Source organism: Homalodisca vitripennis, chromosome 4 (assembly GCF_021130785.1).
Source record: "Homalodisca vitripennis isolate AUS2020 chromosome 4, UT_GWSS_2.1, whole genome shotgun sequence".
Classification (NCBI taxonomy): Eukaryota; Metazoa; Arthropoda; class Insecta; order Hemiptera; family Cicadellidae; genus Homalodisca; species Homalodisca vitripennis.
In genome coordinates this window covers 79,208,991-79,235,521 of record NC_060210.1, presented here as the reverse complement: position 1 = coordinate 79,235,521, position 26,531 = coordinate 79,208,991, and the positions used below count along the sequence as shown (strand labels likewise).

Genomic DNA, 26,531 nt, shown 5'->3' with positions numbered 1-26,531 from the left:
TACATAACCATTAATATAGGTGTTTTATTTTTAACGTTAACAGTCTCATAAAGTAACCAGCACAAAATAAATTAATATTTAATGAAATTTCTAGAAAAACAGTGTTTTGTTTACTACTGTGTTTACAAACCACCACATATGACACTCTTCCCAAAAGATACACACAAATACCGCAAGGACAATCCTAACAGACTTGTCACCAAATTAAATTTATAACTTTTATTTTATTCAGTTATTGATTTTTATGCATTGTCGTTATCACAAATAAAGCATCAGTACTCATCTGAACATTGAATGTAGTGTTCTATGGCACCACTACACTTCAGAGACTACAAAAAAAACATATCTCTACTTTACCAATATAATGTACTAAATAGAGATGCAAAAACAACAGATGTTTGTGTAACTTTGGGGTAGTCTACGCCCAGTCGTGAGTCCGAGTTGTTTATCACCAACAGGTCATCTGAAAATGAAAAGATTCATAATTGATTTTAAACACTGTGATTTTAAAGTCTTGTAATCACAGTGATAATTTATATAAGGCACATTATTAAGATATGAAAGATGTAAAACGTAAATTTTAAAGAAAAATCAGAATTTCTACAATTCTTTCTAAACTAAACATCAACACCATATGAATTGACTTAGCAAAGGTAAGTAGGCCCACTTGTCAGTACTTTTAAGGTATTGATCAACTTATGATCGAGTCAATTTAAAAACAAATTCATAGCGACAGTCCTTCAAAATACCTCCTCTGAAGAGAAAAAAAATGAATAAATGTTATTATCTCTCCACAATGAAATATCGGCATTTAAAATAGTCATTTGAGGCAATTTTGTAATTAGACTCAACGAAAAATGGCTGAAGTCGACGGTATAAATGTTGTACAATATGACTGTATTATATGATAAGACTTATGGGACTGGTATTTTTAATGAAATGTGACTTAATGATAATAATTGTTTTACCTTTGGTCATGTTATATATATATATAAAATAAATATTGTAAAGAATTCATATCCCAGGGACGGAGATATTGACTGCCCTCCCCTCCCCCCATCATCCTATAACATTGTGACATGGTGCCACCCGAGGGGGAAAACAGGAATAAGTTGGGAATTTAACACACTGGGCATGTATTTTATTTATTTGTATTTGCATTGTATTTATTTATGACTGAAAAGTCTACTTCCGTTGTCATGACGGTATTATAATCTGAAGATAACTACAAAATGTAACATTTAAAAGTCGATAATTCATTTCATTAATCTGATGTTTAATAAAGAAATACAGTGAATACATTTTTATAGCGGCAACTGCTTGGGTTATATGACACTATATCCATATGATGTAATTTGCCTAGTAGCGTGCGTGATATGTTAAGACAGGCAGCAACAAGTTTCAACATCTTGGAGCTTGTCAGTTGATTGCCAGAGCCATTAGAGTGAGGTTGTGTTTATCTTGTCTGTCGCACATCATGAATTTCAAAACAACACATTAACATTAATTTTTGTTTGAAGTTGCAAAGGAATGCCAAAGAAGCTCACTAAATGTTAAAATCTGTGTATGGCGATAATGTGGTAACTCTAAAAACTTGGTATGCGAAAATGGTATGACTGATTTAAAGGCGGAAATGAGTCGGTTGAAGAGAAGTAGCGTTGACAGATAAATTGCAAATGAGACTAGTGAGTGCAAAATTTGTTCCTAGACTTTTCAGTGATATACAGGAGGAAAATTAAGCATCAGTAAAGAACTGTCTTCAAGCAGATACGGACTTCATGGCTAAAATTTTAACTGGAGATGAAAGTTGGGTCTATAGATATAACCTGAGAACAAAATGCAGAAATGCATATTCTCACCTTAAAAAGGCACGGCTGTCACATTTGAACATCAAGGTCATGCTCATTGTTAAAACATTGGATAAAACTCACATGACATTGGATAAAATGCCACAAAGATCCTTTCAGGATTGTCATACCTTCTAGAGAGGCTTAGTCAGAGGGAAAGAAACCTCTTCCACCAGCAGAATTTGAATGGTTTAGAGACGGTTCCAAAACAAAAAGTGGCACAGGCGCCGGAATTGTGGGGGTGAGACCATGTAGGGAACTGGTGGTCAATATGGGTCCTTTTTCAAAAGTCTTTCAAGCAGAAGTCACAGCCATTATGGAGTGTGCACGTAAAAATTTTCCTCTGCGGTAAAGGAGTAAAATGATTAGCATTTTCACAGATAGCCAAGCAGCATTGAAGGCATTGGACTCTTGTGTGTTCAACTCCAAATTTGTCTAGAATTACTATCAAGTCGTTTCTTCCCATACCAGAATCAATAATTTCACTGTTTGTTCGGTTCCTGGTCATGAGGGGATCTCTGGGAACATAAAAGCTGGTGTCCTGGTTAACTTGTGCTCAGTGTCCAATATGATGAGAACTCAACTGTTCTGTGGCATTTTTTGGTGTGAATCCTTTGGGGCTATCACGGAATGGGTTTACACTGAACATGAGAGAAGGTGGAGGCTGCATCTGGATCTGAGAATAGGCAGATTGGTTCTACAATTGCCTTCCCTTAGGGTGGCGTCTGACCTTCTCTCACTAAGTAGATTGGTGTCTTCTCAGGTTATGGGTCCAATTACGGGACATGGTCACCTGAGGAAGCATCATCACAGAGTCCATATCCTTTGGAAGGATCCATTCTATAGAATATTTGACGAGCAGGAGGAAACTGCTGAACACCTGCTCTTTGATGTCCTGCAATAGCAAGAGAGCGATACGCCATCTTTGGTAATTTGAAAAAGGGTGGCGATTTTCCCCAGGAGCACCTGATTGGTTGTTTTTGACTTCATAGTGTGCTTCCAGGGTGCGCAAAATGTCCTTGAGGCTTAACTGCATGGCAATAGGTCGCCCCATAATAGAAGAAGAGGCATAATGCGATCAGAGTTCATTCCAAGGGGAACAACTGTGAACTGTGAGTTGTATAGGGGTGTGCTGTAACTTTTGCAAAACGACATATGAAGAAAGAGAACTAAAAAGTGGGCGAATGGCTTTCTTCTTCACCAAGTCAATACACCTTGTCACACCTCGCTTCTCATTTGTTCGATTTTGGCCAAAAAAAGTTTCCTGTCTGTACACATCCACCATACTCACCCGATTTAGCACCATGCAACTTCTGGCTCTTCCCAAAAATTAAAACTGTGCTTAAAGGAAAACTTTATGACATCGAATTGAATTGAATTGAATCATAATTTATTTCCAAACAATATTTACATGCGTGCAAATTTACTATTAAATTTATATTGTCGTTACTATACTAGTTAAATGTTTACATAACAACATTATACATAAAAATATTATACACATCAAATTTAAAGTGGCCTAGGAAATGAGCCTACATGGGCGGAAAAGCCTGTGCGTAGGCTCGAGTTGCTTCCCTGGAGATTTTGGACGAATTTAATCTGGTGATTAATTATCATATTATAACATCAATACACGCATACACACACACACACACACACACACGCACGCGCGTGTGCGTGCGTATCTACATAATACGGCATTGAAATTTATCAGCGTAAGTACTACAAATAGGTTAAAGGAAATATTTAAAGAGAAGAAAACAAAATTAAGGAGTGGTGTATTTTAAGGATCAAAAAGTCTACCTGCAGAACAACCTAACACATTACTAGCAGATTTCTTTACAAACTGTTATGAAATAAAAAAAAATAAAAGTATAAAATAGGAAAAGTCCATCTAAAGGCATCAGTGCTGTTGAAGGGGCATCAAGAGGGGGGAGGCAGGGTCAAAAGTCAGGCAGGTCCTTCTGTAGTTAGCCGTGATAATTGCCTCGGCCTCCTCCGCGCTGATAAGATACAGCCATTCATTCGAACGTTTCTTATATGTAAGTATTGAAGGTGAGGTGAATATTTGGTTGTCTGGAAAGTATTTACAGATATTTCTATACACAAGATGGGATATATAAAGAGAATTTGTAGATGAGAAGGATTTACTGATTTGCATTGATGCGACACCAATATTCCGTGAATATCGTGTGTTATGAGAATGTGAAGTTGTAGAGAAAATTGTATAAAAATGTTTATAAATGTGAACAAGAAGTGTTTTAATGAAGATTTTTCGAATTGATAGAATGGCAGTTTCTTGATATAAAGTGTCAGTTGGGTATCTCCTAGATTTTTTGAAACCGGCTTTTAAGATTGCCTTCTGAACCACTTGCAGTGGCTGTAAAAGAGTTGTATACGCTCCACCCCAGGCTATTATTCCAAACGAGAACAACGATTGGGCATAGGCAAAGTAAGCAAGTTTGATTTCTTTTTCATTTAAAATTTCACTTAAATGTTTAAACGCAAATATATATTTCCTTGCTCTCTTTTTTACATATTCAACATGTGCAGACCATTTTAAACGCTTGTCAAAGAAGACACCCAAATATTTATAAGACGATACATTTTCAATAGTTTCACACGAACAAAGATCATTGTAACTGCCACAATTATGAACCACGAGGTCGCCGAGGGCATAGTCTGTGGTCTCTTGGAGAGAGATGGGCATAAACTTAGTCTTTGATGTATTTAATGAAAGAATGTTTTGGTTAAACCATTTTTTTAAGACCATGAGGTCATGTAGAGCGTTAGAACGGGCATCACCCCAATCGCTACCTTTTATTAAAATTAAGCTATCATCAGCAAATAAAACAGGATTGCCATATAAATTCAATTTAGAGATATTGTTAATATAAGTCAAAAACAGAATTGGGCCGAGCGTACTGCCCTGAACCACCCCGTAGTCCACCGGAAGCGCGTCGCTCTCGGTCCCACAGACAGACATGGTCTGTAGCCTACTTGTGAGGTAGGTTGAGAACCATGAAAGTGCATTACCCCGTACTCCAGTGGCCTCCAATTTAAGGAGCAGCCTATTTCTATCAATGCTGTCAAAGGCCTTCCTCAAATCATGAAATATTAAAATAATGCGCAAGTTGTCAGATATAGCATCATTGATTTGTCTGTTGACATCAAAAAGAGCATCAGAAATGTTCCTGTCCTCTCTGAACCCATACTGACACTCGCACAAGATTTGATTGTTAGAAAGATAGGAAACTAATTGTTCTTTAACTATACGCTCAAGGATCTTGGAGAATACACTCAAAAGGCTGGTGGGGCGGAAATTATTTTTATCTAAGAAGCTATCTCCTTTATGCAAGGGAATGACCTCAGCGATTTTAAAGATATCCGGGAAAATTCCAGAAGAAATACTTAATTCATCATTCCTGACATTGAGAGGGCCACAACCGAGCAGCTATCTGCCCTTCTGAAAGAAGCTTGCCTGAAGTGTTTCCAGTCATGGAGTTAAAGTTGGAATAAGTGATTCCTTATTGGTTCCTTGGAATAAGATTAAATCAAATTTGATGTAAGTTTATTACTTTTTGAAATAAAAATTATTCAGTGTTCTTCAATCACACCTCATACACACACAGATCGAAACATTTTGACTCGCAGTGCTGGGCAGCATTTCACCATATTGCAGATGATGTGAAGAGATGCAGGGTACAGCACATTTGTCCAAAGATTTGACTTAAGTTGCTCTGCAGTGTTTCAAACAGCCATCTGAACTACGTTTCGGTTTCAAGACATAATGCCTAGAAACTGTTTTGTGCACACATGGTGCAGAGAACTGTTATCAGATGATCTTCTCTCTGGTGTGGTCTTTTACCTATTAGTCCAAAAAAGTTATCACTTTTTGTTGCCCTCATTCTTCAGTATGAAACTTCTGAGTTCCACCAGAATATCCCTGTCACCTTACCTTCACCAGTTTTAAGTCCGATTTAAGATGACCCAGATTTTTAAATATTTAGAATTTCTTGTGAAATTATCAAAATGTTTTATTATTTTGTTCCAGACTTTAGTGAACGTATTTGAAACGTTTGACATGATTTTTTAGCTTCAGCAGTGAAGCCTATGACAGGCATTTTTATAACAATTTTAATACAAAATACAGTGGCTTAGTACAGCCTCAATATTTTAGCTTATTATGGTCTGATTTTTATATTGTTTTTACCACAATACTTATCATTAAACATGGTAAATCTATTATAATAAGTGTATTTATTATGTAATTACTTTTGTATGCTTAAATTTATTTATTACCATCAAACAACAATAAAACATTGTCCAGCAGTAGATTCACTGTCCTGTCATGATTACAAATGACTGCAGCTTTGAGATAACATATTAGTATATCAAACATTTTTCTAAAGGAAAATCAATCTCACTAACGTAAATAGTGCACAGATATGTCCCAGTAAGGAAGAATCACTGCTTAGTTTATTCATGACACTATTAATGCAATCCGTAACTCCTCGTTAAGGGGCTAAAGAAGTATGATTTCATGTTTTTTTTCTTAGGACAAGAAGCTGAGAAACTGCAATTAGACCTAAAAGAACCTTTGATCTGATTTTGGAGTGACAGGATATTCACAATGGGTAAGGTTTGCGATAGGGATCGCCTCCAGCCAAGAACCATGAGGAAGGAAAGTGGGCAATATTCTTGGTCATATTTCCTTAGAAGGAAAGGCCAGCTCTTTAGCAGCCTTTCCAGTCCTTGCCCAGATTATTGTGACACGCCAGTTTTTACTGTTCCAATTGTAGTTGGATTTTGATTGAAGTTTGAGTTACTGTAAAGACTATCAATAAAGATCGCTACAACCTTAAAAATCGCATCTTCGTTAGCTCATATGGTATTTCCAAATGAAGTATCCCATATATGACGTTTCACAGGTCTCAGGATCAAGTCCACAACCTACTGTGATTTCCTTCTGATGTGGCCTATTGAATCTCATACACTTCATATCCCTCCCTGATCCTACCCAGTCAAATTATAATTTTATCTATCTAGCTGCCTCTATCGAGTCAATGATTATTCATTAGCATATAAATTTACTAGGGCAGGTATGTCTTAAATATTCATAACTGTGCTAAATTTTGCAAATACTAGGAAAAACTTTTAATTTATATAGTTCTGTATAATTTGATGTATACAGAAGTATTTATTTTTAAAAACTAGGACAAAAATATCATTTCTGTTTTTGGGATAAAATTTTCTACGAAATAAAACATTGGAATGTAACGCTGTATTGTTTATTTTCTCCACATTCCTGAACAGTCCCAATGTTTATAGTTTGCAGTTCTGCCAATTAGGTACAGTTTTACATGTTACACAATAGTTTGAGTGTACCTGAGATGTCTATGAGCGATTGAGCCACATAAGTCCCTTAATGAGGAAGTATGCAGTGATGACAGCATACATTATCTTCTCCCTCTGCTGCTGTTGTAGTGTGTTCAACTCCATGGCCATCACACGACGGTTCAGTTTGGCCAACTGTCTGCGCAGATGTACCACTTCCTCGCTGGTCGACATGCCTTCCGCACTGTCACACAAACAGTGTCAGATTTATTTTTTTAATAAGTAGCTCAATTGGAAAATGTGTTCCCTTATCTCTTTATTTTTAAAATAATAAAAACAGCACACAATAAGAAATTTAATGTACAGTTATTTTAAGTTAACCCTTGGTACGCTAAATAATCAGTAAAAAAGCTACTGTTACACTTAATTACTTTTTTTTTTTAATTTTTTCTAAAGTTTATTTTTTTATTGAACATATTGGTTAAATAATATATAAAAACACATGTTATGTTAAAAAAATATTTTTATTATTTACATAAATACATAATAAAAGTTTTGAAGTAATTTAAATTTATTTTATTTCATTTTTTAAGACTTGATACATATTAGTTTAAAACAAAATAATTTGGATTTGGTACACTGTTAAAAATTAAATTAGAAGGCACAAAACAGTTAGAACATTGCACAGTTAGAATTGAGCTTGACTGTGGTAGACTTCAAAACAGTCATCCGGATGGACAGCAGGCTTGGCATTGCATGTCTTGCAAAGATAAATGGTTTCTTTCCTCAGTCCTCTCTTCAAACACACAACGCACCTAGCTGTTCCTTTTTTCATAAAGTGAGTCATTCCACTGTTAGGTTACTAAACAAACAATGCACGTTCAGCTGTTGTTTTCACGAGCGAGTTTACCCGCTCCGAGTGTAGAGACAGCTGGCCGAGTGCGCGCGCAGGCAGTCATGGCCAACAAAAACCAGATTTTGTGACTGACGACAGCTGTTTTGATGTGTCACGCTCCACCAATATCACAATGGAAGACAAAAGAAACACTCATGCACATTCTGACGGCATTTTGTGGAACTGAAATGTTTATAATACGTTGTTAAGAGATACCGCGAATTATACCGCTTAGCGCGCTACGGGGAAATTACGATCGGCGATATATACCGCTTAATGCGTACAAAGGGTTAAAAATCATTTGATATTTATTATAACCTAAAAACATTTATAGGTCTGCACTGATTGGTCGGGAATGTGTTAATCTTTGTAGCTACAGCGATTAAATCTTTAGCATACACTTTTAGACCATAATAATACATTCTGGGTATACCTTTGTAATTTATAACACAATTGTTATATTTTTGGGTATCTAAATATCGCATTTGACTTTGTTACTTTGTTTCAGAGTAAACTGAATTTTCCCAATCCTGTGTAAAAAATTAACAAATAAAAATATTATAGGAAAACATTCCACATACTTTTCACTATGAACATTGCACATACACACATACATTCATCACATTTATAGTTAAATGTGAGGAAACGCAGAACAGATGGCTTGGCTAATGGGTGGGGATAGCAACATGCCTAAGAAAATGTGTGAATATAGACTGAAACTCTGTAAAATCTAACACATACATCATGCATGGTAAAGTTTAGGTTGACATGCTGGGAAATGCGAGTCCTAATACCTTCTTTTAAATCTAGAACAAGTACATTGTATTCAAGATAAGTTGCATATTTCCAATATACTAATCCAGTTAGTCTGTCCTAGGCTTAAGGAGCATGGATACTGCTATGGCAAGTTATAGTTTGTATCTCTCTATGCATTGGCCATATAAATTGTTATATGACAATACAGATTTTATACTATTTAACATGGATTTAACTGTAATTTTAATTGTTAAAATAACCAAGTAACTACAATACAAGAATTCGTCTAGTTTGGTGATTTGCCTTGGTTTTGAATCATACAGTTTATCAGACACTATTGTACGAGATACATCATTGCAAGCCTGGCTGTATGGACAATTACCTTACCCCACTCCCCTCCTAACCTTACTGTGTTACCACATTGTCCATATCAGTTTATTCTCAATATAAGGCGACACGATGACATCTCACCCCACTCCCCTCCTAACCTTACTGTGTTACCACATTGTCCATTTCAGTTTATTCTCAATATAAGGCGACACGATGACATCTCACCCCACTCCCCTCCTAACCTTGCTGTGTTACCACATTGTCCATATCAGTTTATTCTCAATATAAGGCGACACGATGACATCTCACCCCATTCCCCTCCTAACCTTGCTATGTTACCACATTGTCCATATCAGTTTATTCTCAATATAAGGCGACACGATGACATCTCACCCCATTCCCCTCCTAACCTTGCTATGTTACCACATTGTCCATATCAGTTTATTCTCAATATAAGGCGACACGATGACATCTCACCCCACTCCCCTCCTAACCTTGCTATGTTACCACATTGTCCATATCAGTTTATTCTCAATATAAGGCGACACAATGACATCTCACCCCATTCCCCTCCTAACCTTGCTGTGTTACCACATTGTCCATATCAGTTTATTCTCAATATAAGGTGACACGATGACGTCTCACTTCGTTGCAGATGTTTACATTTATTTTGTTCATCAATGTTCAACTATTAGTCATTTTTTATTTTATTATTACTTTTTTACATTCTGTGTCACAGTGTAAAAATGTCTTGATTTAAATCGTGAAGATAAAGTATTTTGGAAAGTGGATTAAAAATAAAGAGGATCAATAATGATGAGCAGTAACGATTACTAATTATTTTCTGGCATATTCTGACACTTCAAGACATACTGCAACATGTACCCGGCTATAACAGACCCCAAGAAGTTGTCTTAAGCTGAGACATTATTAATTTCAACCAAAAGTAAAGTATTTCACCGGGAGTGTTAAGCATGTGCCGGCTATATGTCAGATCACAGTACAGGGTCTGTATAATAAGTAACCGGACTGAGCCTGCCCCGCTCCGTCAAAGCGTCTGCTAACCGGTATCTGGTGCTGCAGTGGTGGTGGGGGGTATAGTGAAAAGGAACCGGGCTGCAGCAGTTGCCTCCAAGCGCTTAGAGAGTTAGTATCGAGCGAGAGCGGAGTGCATGTTCAGTTACCCCGTCGGAGTGAAAATGGAGAGTACGATCGAGCAACGTTTTAGCATTAAATTTTGTGTCAAACTCAAGAAAACGGCCACGGAAACTCTTCAAATGATTCAAGAGGCTTACGGTGAGGATGCTCTGTCCAGAACTCAGATGTTTCAGTGGCACAAAAATTTCTGGGAGGGCCGCGATGACGTCCATGACAAACAGCGCGTCGATCCTCCATCAACGAGTCACACGGACACAAATGTGCAAAAAGTGCATGATGTGTTGAACAGTGATCGTCGTCTGAGCATTCGGGCTATCGCAGATGAGGTCTGAATTGATAAGATGACCGTTTAAAACATTATTAAGAATGATCTGGGCATGAGGAAGATCTGCGCGAAGCTGGTACCCAAACATCTGACTGATGAGCAAAAGAAGCGTCGTGTTGCTGTCGCTTCGGAAATCCTTGATCGACTGCAAACCGAACCAGAGTTTTTCAACCACGTTATTACAGGAGACGAGACGTGGGTTTTTGAATACGATCCTGAGACGAAGCGGCAGAGTTCGGAGTGGCGTCACCACGACCGAAAAAAGCGCGCATGAGCAAATCGAAGGTGAAGTCGATGCTCATTGCTTTCTTTGACGTGAAAGGCATTGTTCACAAAGAGTTTGTGCCACCCGGTCAAACTGTAAACGGCCAGTACTACAGAGAGGTGCTCCGTCGACTAACCGCCCAGGTTCACCGAGTCAGTCCGGAGATTGCCGATTCATGGATTCTCCATCACGACAATGCACCGTCGCACACCTGCCTGCTCGTCACCGAACAGTTGGCAAAACAGTCGAGGGCAACGTTGCCACAGCCTCCTTACAGCCCGGATATGGCACCACCGGACTTCTTTATGTTCCCCAAGATCAAGAGACACCTTAAGGGGACGCGGTTCGGAACTCTGGAAAACGTTCAACGTGCTACGACGAGGGCTCTAGACAACATTGAGGTTGCCGACTTCCAGGGAGCGTTCAGGGATTGGAAAATACGGTATCAGCGTGTTATCGACTCCAATGGGGACTACTTTGAAGATTTCTAAAGAAAAATTGTACAAAAACTTTTACTGCTAATTTACAGGTTGTTCTTGGTTTAATAGCCTTGATAATTAAGCACAAATAAAACTTATACAATGCACAAAATTGTACGGATAAACATGTGGCTGAAATTATGGCTATTTTCAGTTATAGCAGATAACCTCATCTGATGTCATTCAGTAATAATTGTTTTAAACAACTTAACATTTCTAAAAAAATCATTATTTTAGTTCTTTCTCATCCGTTGTAAACAATGAACTTCAAAGACTTTATTGTGTTGGTACCAATTACTGTACATACTGTACATTAATTACATCAATTTAGTGATAGTGGATGAAACAATAATTGGGATGTCAACCCATAATCTGGAGGGTACAGTCATCAGCCATAAGACATCGCACAACTACTGTTGACATAGACTAGGGAGAGAACCAAGCCACACAAACCTAAACTGAACCAAAGGTCCAGACCTCTGCTCACTGCTCATGTCCAGGGCTCTGTTTATCTGGGTGGGTCTAGTGGGGGGAACCACACTCTTGGCCACTGGTTCAGCAGGAGGGTGCCTCAGGAACTCATCATCAGCTGAAGGGAAGTAGTGTTCATCCAGGGTAATTACTCTTGGGGGTGTCTGTAACAAATTACTCATTAACTAAAAAAACATTTGTACAGAGTAATTTGAGTTTTCTCTACTTTTTGCTACAAGATAAGGATGTTTAAGTTTAAGAACATCCTTCCATCAGATAGATAAATTTATTTAAACGGAAAGAAATATTCTATAACTAAAAAATTGTGAAATGTTATTTCAATTTAATTACATGTGTTTATTTGGTTGATTTTTAATTGTAAAAGAGCTTTTTACTTTTGATATTGTTAACAATGATAGATCAGACTATCTGTTATAACTTAATCCTCTACCAGCCAATCACCTTGATCATTCCTCTCTGATTTGTGCTACAATCATATTTATCGGTTTATTTTAATTTATGAAATAATATATTCACAATAATATTTTTGTGAATAGTTAACAAATAGCCTAGTTTTTCTTAAGGAGAATTTTGTTAAGAGTTATTTCACTTAATGGTTTTTTGTGTTGTATATGATACTCTAATTAGACATATGAAATATATTGCACATCACTCACTGATAAAATATAGCGTTTATCTCTTCAACACCAACTGTTTTTTAGAGTACCAAAAGAAAGAAGAAGTACAGATTTCACAAGTGAATAAGAATATATAAGTCTAAAATTTATGTAATTCATATTATGAATTAAAGTTAGCATACGATTATGATTTCATATGTAAAAACATAAAATAATTTAATTGTAACCAATACAACCTTGTAAGTCCAATAATTTTAAAAAACCACCATATCAAAGAGAATTTAAAAAGCTTTATAATGATATGATATGGCTATAGAAGTCAAATGGGTTATTAATATTGTGAATGTGTTCACCAGTTGAGAGGCTGATCCCCTTCTAAACATTATTCTGTCCTCGTGAGCCACTGGCCTGTGGGAGGATCTTATCAAGGAGGATAAAGTACAAAGTCGATAGTACTGATGAAAAGTGCAACAGTCATAAACAGAATGTGAACCTGCGCTATCTCTATCTCAGATCAAATGTCTGACGTCTACGACCATGCGGTCACAGGCTCTAGCTTGTATTGCCAAATGCACACTGTGATAACTCGATCGAACTGATAGATATCCAATGATGTCTTTTACCTGCACTCTCACGAAGCCTGGATCTGGTGGCATCACGGAGTTCTCAAACTGCAGTTCTCGGGGTGGAGCTCTGGTACCAAAATGTTGATCTTGACCTGATTGACACCATGTGGATTAGGAATTTACATCCAAGTGTATACTAGTTTTAAATAAACATACATTAATTTCTCATATAGCATTACTTATACGACCCATACAGTGCCTAATACAATAAGTGAAAGATTTATGTTTTAATCTTCTCCGGCAATACGCTGATTAAAAGAATTATATTTAAACACTATCCAGGGCCAGTACGGTGAGTAAAACATCAAGTGAAGCAGTTTAGGTTCAATCCAAGGATGTCTTTCACAATATAAATAGTTATGTATCAGTTGTGAGGAGTGTCTTTCTGAAAAAATTCTGAAATGTTGACCTAAGTTACATTTTTGTATATACTTAAATCACATATTTCAGTTAGATGTAAAGTAAATTTAGATAAAATAACATATTTTATACTAAAAAAAAATTAACTGCACTACCATGGATATTAAAGATGTATAAAAACATTTACAGAAAAAACATTTAGTGCTGGTTCACCTAGCACTTTTATAATAACTACAGGAGCTGACATTAACCTACTGAATTTGTTGAGACAATTTTGAAATTTATGGAAATAAATTATATTTATGGAAATATTTTTTTATGGAATAATAGATGGATATAGCACACAGATTAGAGAAAGGCTTTGGTACCCAAAATGTTCACCAGTTTTAATTCACCTAACTACCATACATAGAATTGATGGACGGAATATAAGATCCTGCATTTTATCTCAGCAGCCCTATGACCTACTCTTACTAAGAATTATATGCTCTGTTATTATTAGATTAATCTTCAAGTATTCATTTGTATGTGAACGAAAAGATAATATTATTACTTTAAACATTGCACCACTTCCAATCAATCAATGACTGGTTTCCCTGAGTGTAAGAAGTAGCACAAGTCTGTAACTTCTTTTTGAGATAACATATTGTACTGATAAAAAACTTCATCTACACAGATAGTGCCAGTTACTAGTTAGACGTTGCACAGTACAAGCAGCAATAGATTAAGACACAGCCACTGTTTTACATTAACCATCAATATGAGAACCATACGATTTCTGGCAACTCTGTATGACATATGCAACACACTATAGCCAATAGACAATAAACATTTGCCACTGTTGTATATTACAAACAACTGAACACTGTTTTGAGGATTTGGAATCTATTCTCTTCTTCAGTTTATCAAAAAAATCTTTAAGGTCTAAGGTTAAGCACATACAACAAATTAACAATCAAAGTAAAGAATTGAATTTGCGAAACATATAATGGTACAGAACCAGAATTATATATAATTTCAATTTCAATAAACATTGAATCACAAAAAGTAGTTGCTCCGCCGGGACTCGAACCCGGATCTCTCACTTGCCGGGTGAATGTGCTACCATTACACATTCAATGGGAGTGCTGATGGCCGAGTGGTCTAAGACGTTGGACTTTGAGTCTGCGTTAGAGATAGCGCAGGTTCAAATCCTGTCTGTGACCGTTGCACATTTTGTCAGTACCATCGACCTTGTACTGTATCGACTCTCCCCCTTTTTGATAAGATCCTCGCACAGGCCAGTGGCCCATGAGGACAGGCAGAATAATGCATAAAAGGAGATACCAAAAATTTTTATTGAAATTAAATAAAATTAGGCTATTGCCACTTATACAAATTTTATATGTGTGTGTGTGTATGTGTGTGTGTGTGTGTGTGCGTGCGTGTGTGTGTGTGCGTGTGTGTGTGTGTTCTGGTTTTGGTATCACATCAGTAGCTGTAAGGCATCTATATATCACCCCTGGCAGTGGGACTCCAGGCAATAGTTAGTCAGAGAGTTTTCAGTACTAAAAAGTCATATTGAGACTACTTCTAATCATCATCATGTCAATAATTATTGTAATGCGTGTTACCCTCAGGTAGTGGGACTTCCTACACCTTTTTTTAGGGTTCGTTAAACAAACTTAAAAATACTTTGCATATATTAGGCCTAATTGTATCTTTAAAATAAGACATCTCCCTTAACTTATTATCAAAAATAAGGTTGTAAAAGGAATAACAGGAAACCAACAAGGGTTGGCACAGACAGTGCAGATGTTGAATTTTTTCCAGTCGCTCACATTCTCTGGTGCATGTAACACATGCCTGTACAGTGCACATATTTTGTGCAGTGGTCTGTGCATGTACTGACTGCTCAGCATATACCATTATATGTGTAGCAAATTCAATTCCTTACTTTGATTATTAATTTTTGTATGTGCTTAACCTTAGACCTTAGCTTTTGAGATAATAAACATTAAAAAAATGGAAAACACATGGGATGTTTTCCCCCCACCCAATGGTATAAAGACAGGCATGGAAGTATAACAGTCAACAATATCTAAAACTTGGCACTAAAACTTGAGGTGATATTTTAATTGGCTACGATATCAAACCAATGCTTAAAAAAATGTGGTATGCCAGTTAAGTATTTTAAGACATTTCTTCCAAATATACTGATAAACAGGAAAGAAATACTTAATGACTTAAATCAGTTACTGTTTGTTCACTTAAAATATTATAAAAATATACTCTTTGTAACAAAATGCAGTATATATCATATATTTTAAGCGTAAGCCTAATGCTAAATAGTCAATTAACATAGTTAATGCTGCTAGCCTAAATTTTATCTCAGATTTGTTAGCCACTCACTTCTGGCCAGCTGGGACATATATTAGTCACTTTAGATATTCTCGTAGAAGTTCTGGTGTATCTTTTCTAGAACCAAGCCAGGGACAGAGTCGAGTAAAATAGTAGTGTTGGAAAATGATTCTGTTCAAACTAACCTTAAAACAAACTTAACCTCAAAACATAATAGGCCTAAAGGAAAGTCAGTTTACAAATCATTAAAAAACAAAACTAATTTAGAGATAGTGCTGCAAGAGTGTGACCGTGATCTTGTTTGTATATCCGAGCATTGGCTTAAGACCCAAGAGACAGAATTCTACAATCTAAGAGGCTAAAGTAGCTGCCTGCTATACTCGAGTTTCTGCTGAACATTGAGGTGCATTAATTTATGTGAAGACAAATCTGGATTATAAATTAGTGGATGTAAATAAATTCTGTGTTGACATATATCATGAGGCAGCAGCCATTCAACTTGTAAATAGTAATATAAATATAGTTGATGTATATAAATCTCCAAACAATGCCTGCTCTTGAGGCAGTACAATCTGCACATTATGAATCAAACTCCAACTAGAGATAAAGCAGTTTTGGACAGTATGTTTATTGATCTGTCATGGAGGATATAGTGTCTCTGTTGAACTGTATTTCTGACAATGCTTCTATATTGTTTGATATCAAATTCTTCACAGTTACCTGGCGAGCCAGGACGACCGATTTTAATTACGCCTATAACAAATGAATGTATTTTAGGCTACTCAGTTTTTTTTTGGCTGAAGCAGACTGGTCATGCCTTCAGCAGGATCTAAATGCAGAAGAAATTTTAGATTTGTTTTTCGATATTGTAAAAATCGGGTATGAAACCTGTTTCCCAGTAGTTAAGGGAAATAGATAAGGTTGCAAGAAGAAGAAACTCCAGTGGTATAATAAAGATCTTATGGAAAAAAGAAAACTTCTAATGACATTTCATGGTTTAAATAAACTGTTGAATACAGAGGAATCTCATAAAGCACAATCTGAATATCGGTCTAAATATACAAGCCTACTGAGGGAAACAAAGAAACAGTTCATGCCTGATAGCATCGAGAGTTTCCGAAAACAAATGGCAGCATGACATCTACCAGTTCTCAAACACAAGTATCCATGGATCCTAACCAATTCAACGAGTTCTTCACTTCTTCTGTAAGAGAGGCAGTCGAGGAATGTGTAGGTGAGACAACTGCTGCGCTGGATCTTCTCAACTCAAGAATCGTCACAGCTCCAAATTCTCAATGGACAAACATGTCTTGTGAAGAGGTAATGTCTCATTTAAGTTGTCTAAGGAGCTCGAACAGTCAAGATATCTATGGCTTATCAGTGTCTTACTTAAAACTATTATCAATGTAATATTAGTGCCACTAACCTTTTGTTATAATAAGAGTCTAACAGAAGTTTTTTTCCTAGTAAACTTAAGTTGTCTAAAGTGATTCCTATATTTAAGAAAGATAATAGAGACCTTCTATCTAGTTATAGGCCTATCTCATTAGTACCTGTGTTTGGCAAGGTCTTAGAAAAAAATTATACACCATCAACTTCACCTGCACTTTTAGATTAACACTCCTTTTTATGTATATCAATTTGCTTTTAGGTCAAGGAGATCTACAATTCAAGCGGTTCATCATTTATTAAATAACATACTCGTAAATTTTTAAGATAGAGCTGATACTGGAGTCACTTTGTGCAACCTCAGGATTATTTTGATTGTGTTGACCACAGAACTTTGTTGTCTAAATTAAATTACAATGGTCTCTGTGGTACCTCCTTATCCTTAATGAAATCCTATCTTGAGGAGAGGCAGCAGATTGTTTCAGTAAATGATAAATCTTTAGAATGTATTAAATATATGTTAAGGTGTACCACAGGGGTATGTGATTGGTCCTTTTTGTTCCTGATAATGATCAATGACATAGATTATGATGTTCCTTGTAATGTGATTTGTTTTGCTGATGACACAATCTTAATCAACTCCAGTGTAGATATAAATAGTCTAAATAACAACTGTAAATATTCACTACAAAAAGCTACTGGTTGGTTTAGAGTCACATATTTTTATTAAATAGGGATAAGACTTAGTTTATCGTATTCAGCCAGAAAAAGATCTGTCCAATTGACCAATGTACAACCTTAGACAAAGCCAAACTACTTGGTATTATATTAGAGAAACTTATCTGGAACAGCCACACAAACTATATTTGCAATAATTTGTAGAGTGTAGTCTACCTGATGAAAGCCCTACATGCAAAAATACCAAAATTATATGTTAAAGTAGCCTATTTCAGCTTCTTTCAGAGCATACTGTTGTATGGCATTACTCTGTGGGGCAGTTCAAGTGGAGTCAATAACATATTCGTGATTCAGAAGAAAGTTGTCAGAATATTGGCTGGAGCAAGGGTTAGGGACCAGTATATACCTCTGTTTGTACAGGAAAATATTTTAACTAAATCATTCTATTCTATTCATGGATTTTTAATGAAATATGAGACTTATTATCTTACTGTATTGCTATACTTTTTTCTTTCAAATGTTTGTAAGATGAAATACTTTCAGACCATAATTATGTACCAAAATTAGTGCTAATACCTCCAATTGTACGAATGTACATAAAACAACTTTCATATTTGGAACTTATTTCACTGGAAATTATAAATCGTTTTAACTAAAACAATTTATTGGAATTTGACAATTGAAACAATTTAATGTACAAATTTAATTCATGAAACATTGTTCCAAAGACAATACTTTGTTGCAGATGAAAAAATAACTTCACCTCAGTCCCAATACATCAAATAAAAGTCAATATCCTAACAACTATCATCATTATAGGAAGCGGGTTGTTTTCATTAATTATATTAATTATCACGAGCAACTGAAACTTTGTGTATGCTTTTCCTAGCTAAACATATTTTAATAAAATATAAGACAGTAAAATCCAGCTCTGCTGCATATTTAATGATGTTCCTCATTAGATCATAAACAGTTATGAGTTAATGAAATAATGATTTTAAAATTATTAATATATTGAAGTTATATTTTTTTGTGAGTTTATCCTAATTAAGAATGCTGAGTCAAAGAGAGCAAAAGATTTGAAAAAAATGCAAGAGATAATTTATATTACTGAACATCAAAAGACATACTGTGCATGATGTGATTAACATATAATGTGTTGAACCTTTCTTGTTGATGTGTCCGAAAAGAGCGTCTCTTTTCACCTTTTAATACTAACCTTCCACAACATTTTTTTTAATGTTTAGCCACAATATGAAAATCATTTTCAACTTTCCATTGCAAGAAGATATTGGAAACAAAGTGCCATCACAGCATTAAGATACAATTCTGTAAGTATTGCAAAACTATGCTAGAACAGTGATAAGAAACAGCCACACTACGAACCTGAGTACTCCTTTATTGTCTCTGGTGTCATATCCATATAAATGTTGTCTATATAATAAAAAAAGCATATATCAATGAATATCCACAAATCTGAAGATCATCAGTTAAAGTTTTATAACATAATAGATAATCATCTTTGGTGAGAGCTTCCATAAGTGATATTACATATTATAACAAGAGCCCCAATCCCCCTTGATTTTTAAATGGTTTAGAACTTTCAAACTTCCTCTAAGGATATAAATATAATAACAGAACCTATAGACGTTTTTTTTTAATTTCAAAATTACACCCTACCCTCCGAATGTGGAATGGGAGACAGCTCAAATATTAAAAAAATGGTAATCAATTGTGTGTTTAATAATCTTTTTACACAGTTTAATAAATTTAGAATAAATACAGATATGTGACGTGAATCAGTGACATTGCTAGAGTACTGGCCAGATGAAAACATCAAATTATCCATTATGTACAAAGAAATTTTGCCATATTATATGCAGATTGTATTATACATCTTAATGTTCTATACTTCATTTTAAACAAAATTATACCACATATAGGCAGATTTACAAAGTACTAGATAGTATTACTAGGCTAATATTCAAATGTAACAAATGTTCATTACACCAATTTGATTGCTAATTATTCAAAATATAATGACTTACCAATTACAAGAATCCTATCAGGAACTTGCATGTCAAATTTATCTGGTTGGTTCCAAGAACTTAGAGGTAAATTAGTTGAAACATCATCTTCTGTTTCACCATCAACCCTTATCCTTTTTGGAACTCGCATCTTCTGACTAATCTCTTGAGTAAATTTTGGGTCGTAAAAATGATCCATGTCACCGGAGAATCGTGTGGGACTTGCAGCCTTCGACATGTTCCTGTAACATATTCCAATTACTATTCAAATTAATTTTAAATATTAACCCTTAAAGCTCTGGAGAAAATTTGGCCTCAATTCAAGTAGCATACATTTAGATTTTTTTAATTCTGTTTTTGTTAAAGAAAAATTTATGTTCTATATCTTGGAAGAAGAAGTAACCAACAAATTTGTTCACAAAGGTCTACATAGACGCGCATATACGTGGGGGAGCCATACGGTTATATCTGAATGCTGTGCCTCGCTTCACAACACGAAGTGTCAAAAAAAGAAATAACACTGGTTTTTCTTAATTTTCATGTGACACACAATCCAACTTGCTTGCTGATGATCATATATTAACACATTTACTCATTCCTACACATTCAAAGCATTTTCACGAATTATAATGTGCCCAATAAACTAAAATAAAAGACCATGGATATTCCAGTTTACCACAATTTCAATGGTACGAACCTATCCGTATCCACGCATTAAGAGTTTAGTTTGAAAACAAATTTTAAAAACAAGACTTATTTTAATATAACATGTTTATAAAAAATTACTTTGTTATAACATTAAAAATTAGTAAAATATTATTTTATATATTGCACTCCCATTGCAGTCTATAACGCCTGAACAAGATAGTACATCTGTCTGTGAGGCTGTCATCGGCCTAAACAAAATGTTGAAAGGATAATACAATTTCGGACATTTGCCATCGTTATATGTTACAAATTGTATAAAACTACGTTTTGTGATTTGCATCTGCTACGTATCCCACTTTCACCTGTGCTAGTGTGACATATGATTGTGAGCTTGACTTATTGTGCTCGTGACTTACATTCTGTTCCGTGATAATGTCTGGATTGGCTTGGCGTCCAATCCAGACATTTGGCTATGATTGTTTATTTTAAACTAGACTGTAGTTATGTAAGGTTATTAAAGTCTGAGAAAGATACAATATTATCAGATTGCATATCTCGAAACGTAGTATTATACATTTTGTAACATATAACGATGGCAAATGTCCGAAATCCTATTATCCTTTCATACCTTCAGTCGTCAATAACAAACTTTAAATACAACTGTTGAGTAACAAACACGTGTGAAGTCCGATAATATGATGCACTTGAGACTTACACAATGATGCCATAACAAATCAGACTGATGTTTTATCTGCCTCTACATTTTGTTATTCACATGTGGAGATTTATTTTGAAGTTGAAATATCTTGCCCATCCTATATTGTATTGTTAAATTAGTATCAGCGCAACTGAAACTATGCAGAGAAATTATGGAAGAACATTTACATTAAAGTAATAGGGAACTAAGTGTGTTTCTGTGAACATTTCCTCTTCCTGTAAAACATCTAAAGAAAATACTCTTCTCTTGAGGTGTTTATGCCATCAGAAGTACAGGATCAACATCTTTTCCTTCAACAGCAACTATAGTCTTTGTTTTAGCTTTCTCAATCGCACTTTATTTAATATTTGGTCAGCATACTGGAAAACACTTGGGTTCCAAAGGTGTTATATATCAAATTTACATAAAAAGCTGAAACAATGAAGACTTGTTATGATTACCTAATACGTATTCTTGTTGAACAGTGACTTTCATGTCCAACTTTAAGTTTATCCCCATTATCTTGTGCTGATGTTCTTTGGCTGCAGTGAAGCATGTGGCCACCACCACAATTGAATCATCAATAGGCTATTCCTAATCATCTGAACTACCAAAACCAAAATTTCAAACCGAATTACATTAAATAGGTAGGCCTATTTCAAATTACAGTATACTTAAGCTATTTTTATATACAAAATAACAATAATTTAATGATGAATATAAAACTATTTAGGCTATGTGTATTTATAAAAAGTGACAAACGAAAGTGTGTAACATTTAGTTACTTTTTTACTATTTTGAAGGATAAACATGTTTGACAACTTGTAACAAAAATAACACAAGTACAACACCGGTGTACTTACAACCATTACTCAGATACCATACAAATTATTTTAATTTGTTTGAATTAATGTGGAAGAATATTGTTATTCAATACATTAAAAAAGTTGTCTATAATTAATTGTAAATAACTATAAATAGAATAATTTTTATTTGATAGTTTAGGTATTTGTAATGTGGTACCATAAATGATTGTGGTGGTAGCCACTTACTATACTGCAGTCTGTACTATTTTTTATTTGTTAACTTATCACAATTAACCTTGCATTGAATATGGTATTGCGTAGTGAGCGATATTGTGCAAAAAACTATAATTGTGTCAAATTTGTCACAAATGCACATATTTGGCATAATGGACCACTGGCATGAAAGAATGGTATTATTATACTTTGTACTCAAACAAAGTGAGCAAGCCAGTAACTGCAGTGTTGTAAAACAATAAACTGTTTCATAATGATAACTGACCATGTCAAAGTACTAGATAATAGTAAAGCCATTGGCCCATTTTGCTTCAAGCTGCTTCAAATTCACTTGTTATTTTGGACTACTTTAAAGTGATGCAAGTTGAGAGCCATTCATCTTCAGAGTCATGATCTGATTGAATACGTTTACCTCCTTATCTACTGTAACATTGACATTGCTAAAATATGTATTTCATAAAGCCATCTGGAACTAAAAAATATTCACGAATCTCACTGACATAGGTACAAGGCCAGGATAAAATAGTAACTAAAGGTAGATGGAAGGAGGAGACTTAGCTCTGAACTGGGTGATGCCAAGAAACGTTTAGTAGCACAGAGCGTTTGTGGCGTAGTGATACAGTCAAGGACATGTGGTAATGTTTTCTAGATATTCTAGCCTACTCATTTTTTGTAGGTTAGAAACAAAAATACATACAATTATGTGAGGCTTCTATATGTTACATGAGGTTATAACAATTGAATTCAAGGAATTTATGGCTTTACCAAAGTTTCCTCTACATATATCACAATTAATATTGAATTCTATGACAAATATGCACAAGACCTTTCCTGTAGGAAATTTTACTCCCAATTCTTAAATAATGGTTTATGCGCTAAACTTAATAGTTTTTTTAATATTTGCGAGAAACTGTAATACTGTAACATTTCATCTCCCCCACCTTGGCTCCCCCCCACCAAAGAGGATTTTTAGTATGTTTATCAAAACCCTTAAGGATACAAATGTACAAACTTTTAGACTATTAGAATTTGTTCTCCCAATCGCTTTTTTAATGGCTAATTGAAATGCGACAAAAATACTTTATGTTCTCATCTAGGAGAGCAGCATTGATCTCTAAATCTTGTTCAAGATTATTAATGGTTTGATTAACTGCTCTGAACTACTGAAATTACTTTATTTTCATGATCATATAAAAACAAGTCTTGTGCTTCAGTTGTCCACAAATCTACCAACTTGACGCATACCGTGTCATAGATCCTTGGCATTTAGAAATCTTTAGATCTTCTTTTCAAATATTTTGGCAGAACTCCTTTTGGGTTAAAGAACTGCCAGGATCTTAAGTGTAATTAAATTAATGCTAATATTTTCCTTTTATATTCTCATTTATTTATCTTATATAATCTGTTTCATTTACATGTTATTACCCAATGTTACTTTATAGTCATAATCCTCATAAAAATAACTAAGTAGTTATGGTACTCTTGATTGAATTCATCAACATTCAATCTGACACTGAATCAACCATTCCATTATAACAATCAATTGATTCTTCAATATTCAATCTGATACGGAATCAACCATTCCATTATAACAATCTTATATGTAATTTGGGTACTTTTTTATTATCCGAAGGCCACATTTATTGGAAGAGATTTTTTTTACTGAGACCTAAATAACTACATTATTAGAAAGAACAAACGGTTTTTGTTTCTGCCTCCCATAAGGAAGTGGTGTTAGCGAGAAGGAGGCCACTCTGCCCCTGTCTACTAATTATTGTTATGCGATATATGTAGGTTTAGATTTGGTTATCATAAATATGTAACTAGTAGTACCAAAGTTAAAGATAACCTTAACGAGCACTCTCGTGATCTGAGCTTGAATTTAGGTACTATCTTTAGGGATGTTTTTCTTCCTTCACCAGAAGGGCGGAGTGATGCCAAAGACCCCACTGAAGTCAGTAGTATTTGCGATCAGTACGTTCCCTACCGCAGATCACATTGAACGATCTAGCTACATGGTCTTCAAACAATTAAATAAGCCTGTCCATAATTTGGTCTATATTCAAGTATAATTTTGCTACAATAGACTACATAGGTACTAGGACTGTAAACTTTAAGATTTACGGTTTAAATTTATACTTTAACATTTTTCATTTCATATATCGGGTAGGGTCCAATAAGCGGGCCCGGTTTTTTATATCGAAATTGGCAAACGATATTACTTAATCATAACCATCGATATAATCAATCGATACTGATTAATTATTTTTAACAATTAACTTAAATAATCTATATGAACAGCTGTAAACACTTTCAAATAATACAATTAAGGTAATATTTTAAATTTCACATAAGTAACATTGTGTATTAAAAATGGCTGTCAATCTTAGGAAGCTTCACGAAATTGCTTTAAAAGATGATAAAACATGTTTTTTATGGCTTCAGAATGTTGGGTTAGTACCTAAGAATCCATTATGTGATATTTGTGGAAAGGTAACAAATATAACTGTCAGAGGAGCTAACATGGTCGTCTTTAGATGCAAAAAAGAAGGTAATGGTGGACACAACTTTAGTAAAAACGCACTGAAGAATAGTTTTTTTGAAGGGTCAAAGTTCGGACTGCGCAATATTGTGACTTTAATGTACTTATTTTCCAGAAATCAGACAAATTACGATTTTTTAATTCTTGAGTGTAGTTCTGATTTACACAGTCCATCTAGAAGTACGATATCTGACTGGCTGTCGTTTTGCAGGGAAGTGTGTTTTGTTTGGATAGATGATAAGTTTAATAGGGAAGAAGAGCTTGAAGGTCCTGGAGTGGTGGTGGAAATTGATGAGTGTAAAATTGGTAAACGTAAAAATAACAAAGGGAGGTTGGTAGAAGGAACCTGAATTCTAGGTTTAATAGAAACTATACCGGAAGGACAAAAACGTGGGGGTAGATATAGGATAGAGATTTGTCCTGAAAACAAACGAGATGCAAAAACTCTCATTCCTCTCGTACTAAAACACGTGCAGCCTGGAACAACCATAGTTACAGATATGTGGAAAGCATATTTTGGATTAAGTGATTGTGGTTTTGTCCATTTTACTGTGAACCATAGTGAAAACTTTTTAAACCCAGCAACTGGTGCCAACACTCAGACAGTTGAAAGTTCGTGGAGAGCCGTAAAACGTAGTCTAAGAAGTGGTATCCCAGCCGACCTTCTCGCAGATCACCTCTGTGAATATTTATATAGAAGAGAGGTACGGTTTTCTGAAGAGGACGCATTCAACCATTTCTTAAAAGCTGTAAAAAATTGCTACCCAGGCGAAGACATGTAGATAGTTCGACAAATTTCGGTTTCCTATTCTAATTATTTTTTTGTTCTAATTTATTTTCTATTCCCAATGTTTGTTATCATTTCTTAATTATTTTTGGTTTTGCTGTTTGATTGTTCTCGTTCTGTTTCATTTAGTTAAAGTTATGAGTTTCCCTGATTTTGTATTATTTGTTACATCATTAAATTCACATTTTAATTTAAAACATATGATTGTTATTACTTTTATATCGATTGATAGTCTATGATTCGATATGCGAATATTAGGTATCAATGATTATATTCTTCGATATAAAAAACCGGGTCCACTTATTGGACCCTACCCCATATATCACCTTCACTGTGACTATACTGAGTGTTTTTGAGGACTCTCATTTTAATTCTGTGCCATAAAGCATCTGCTACTATTAAAGTGTTAATAAATACCCTACCTGCATCTCACCAAGTCTTTGATATACACATTCCAAGACCTGAACCACAAAATTCTTATTTAATAATATTCATTTTGGAACATATATTAATACTCTTAAGTTATGATGAAATGTATTTTAAAGGGGCTAATAGGAACCTTTCAGTTTACCTAACCTCAAAGATTAACTAAAAGCCTCTATGGTTTGCTATATTTTATTCCTTTACTTGAGGCATCATATTTTTAGTAAAAAAAGTATTGACTTATAAGAAATTATGCAATATAAGGTAAACTTATAAATATTTACGTGTGTGTTATCCTTGAACTTGTGTGTGATGTAAAGAATTTGTACACTTGAAATTTGTGAAGGGTTAAATTAAAATTATGTAAATTGAAGATTTGACAAAACAGCTGAGATATAGCTACTAGTCTACCAGATTATACGAATCTAATCAATAAATGCGCACTGGGTATAACTAATACTAATATAACTTGT

General features: G+C 34.9%; 1 protein-coding gene across 2 annotated transcripts; it reads right to left on the bottom strand.

The window, feature by feature from the left end:
• On the bottom strand, positions 1 to 26,468 carry LOC124359607 (transport and Golgi organization protein 11). 2 transcript variants are annotated; one of them, XM_046812492.1, is made up of 6 exons: positions 26,345 to 26,468; positions 19,943 to 20,163; positions 13,125 to 13,219; positions 11,846 to 12,027; positions 7,236 to 7,428; positions 1 to 463 (listed from the first exon to the last, which is right to left on the bottom strand). In XM_046812492.1, exons 2-5 carry the CDS (start codon positions 20,157 to 20,159, stop codon positions 7,245 to 7,247), a joined length of 678 nt encoding a protein of 225 aa, XP_046668448.1. In that variant the 5' UTR covers positions 20,160 to 20,163; positions 26,345 to 26,468; the 3' UTR covers positions 1 to 463; positions 7,236 to 7,244. The 2 variants fall into 2 exon arrangements, with proteins under 2 accessions (XP_046668448.1, XP_046668449.1); XM_046812493.1 differs by having other exon boundaries at positions 11,870 to 12,027.
• Positions 26,469 to 26,531: the final 63 nt, after the last annotated feature.

Excerpts from the sequence above, each read along its gene's own strand:
- LOC124359607 (XM_046812492.1), bottom strand. The coding sequence starts at position 20,159 with ATGTCGAAGGCTGCAAGTCCCACACGATTCTCCGGTGACATGGATCAT. Across the intron at positions 13,220-19,942 it reads TGATAGGATTCTTGTAATTG|GTCAAGATCAACATTTTGGT; the intron begins GTAAGTCATTAT and ends GGTGTCAATCAG. Across the intron at positions 12,028-13,124 it reads CAGGCTTCGTGAGAGTGCAG|ACACCCCCAAGAGTAATTAC; the intron begins GTAAAAGACATC and ends AATTTGTTACAG.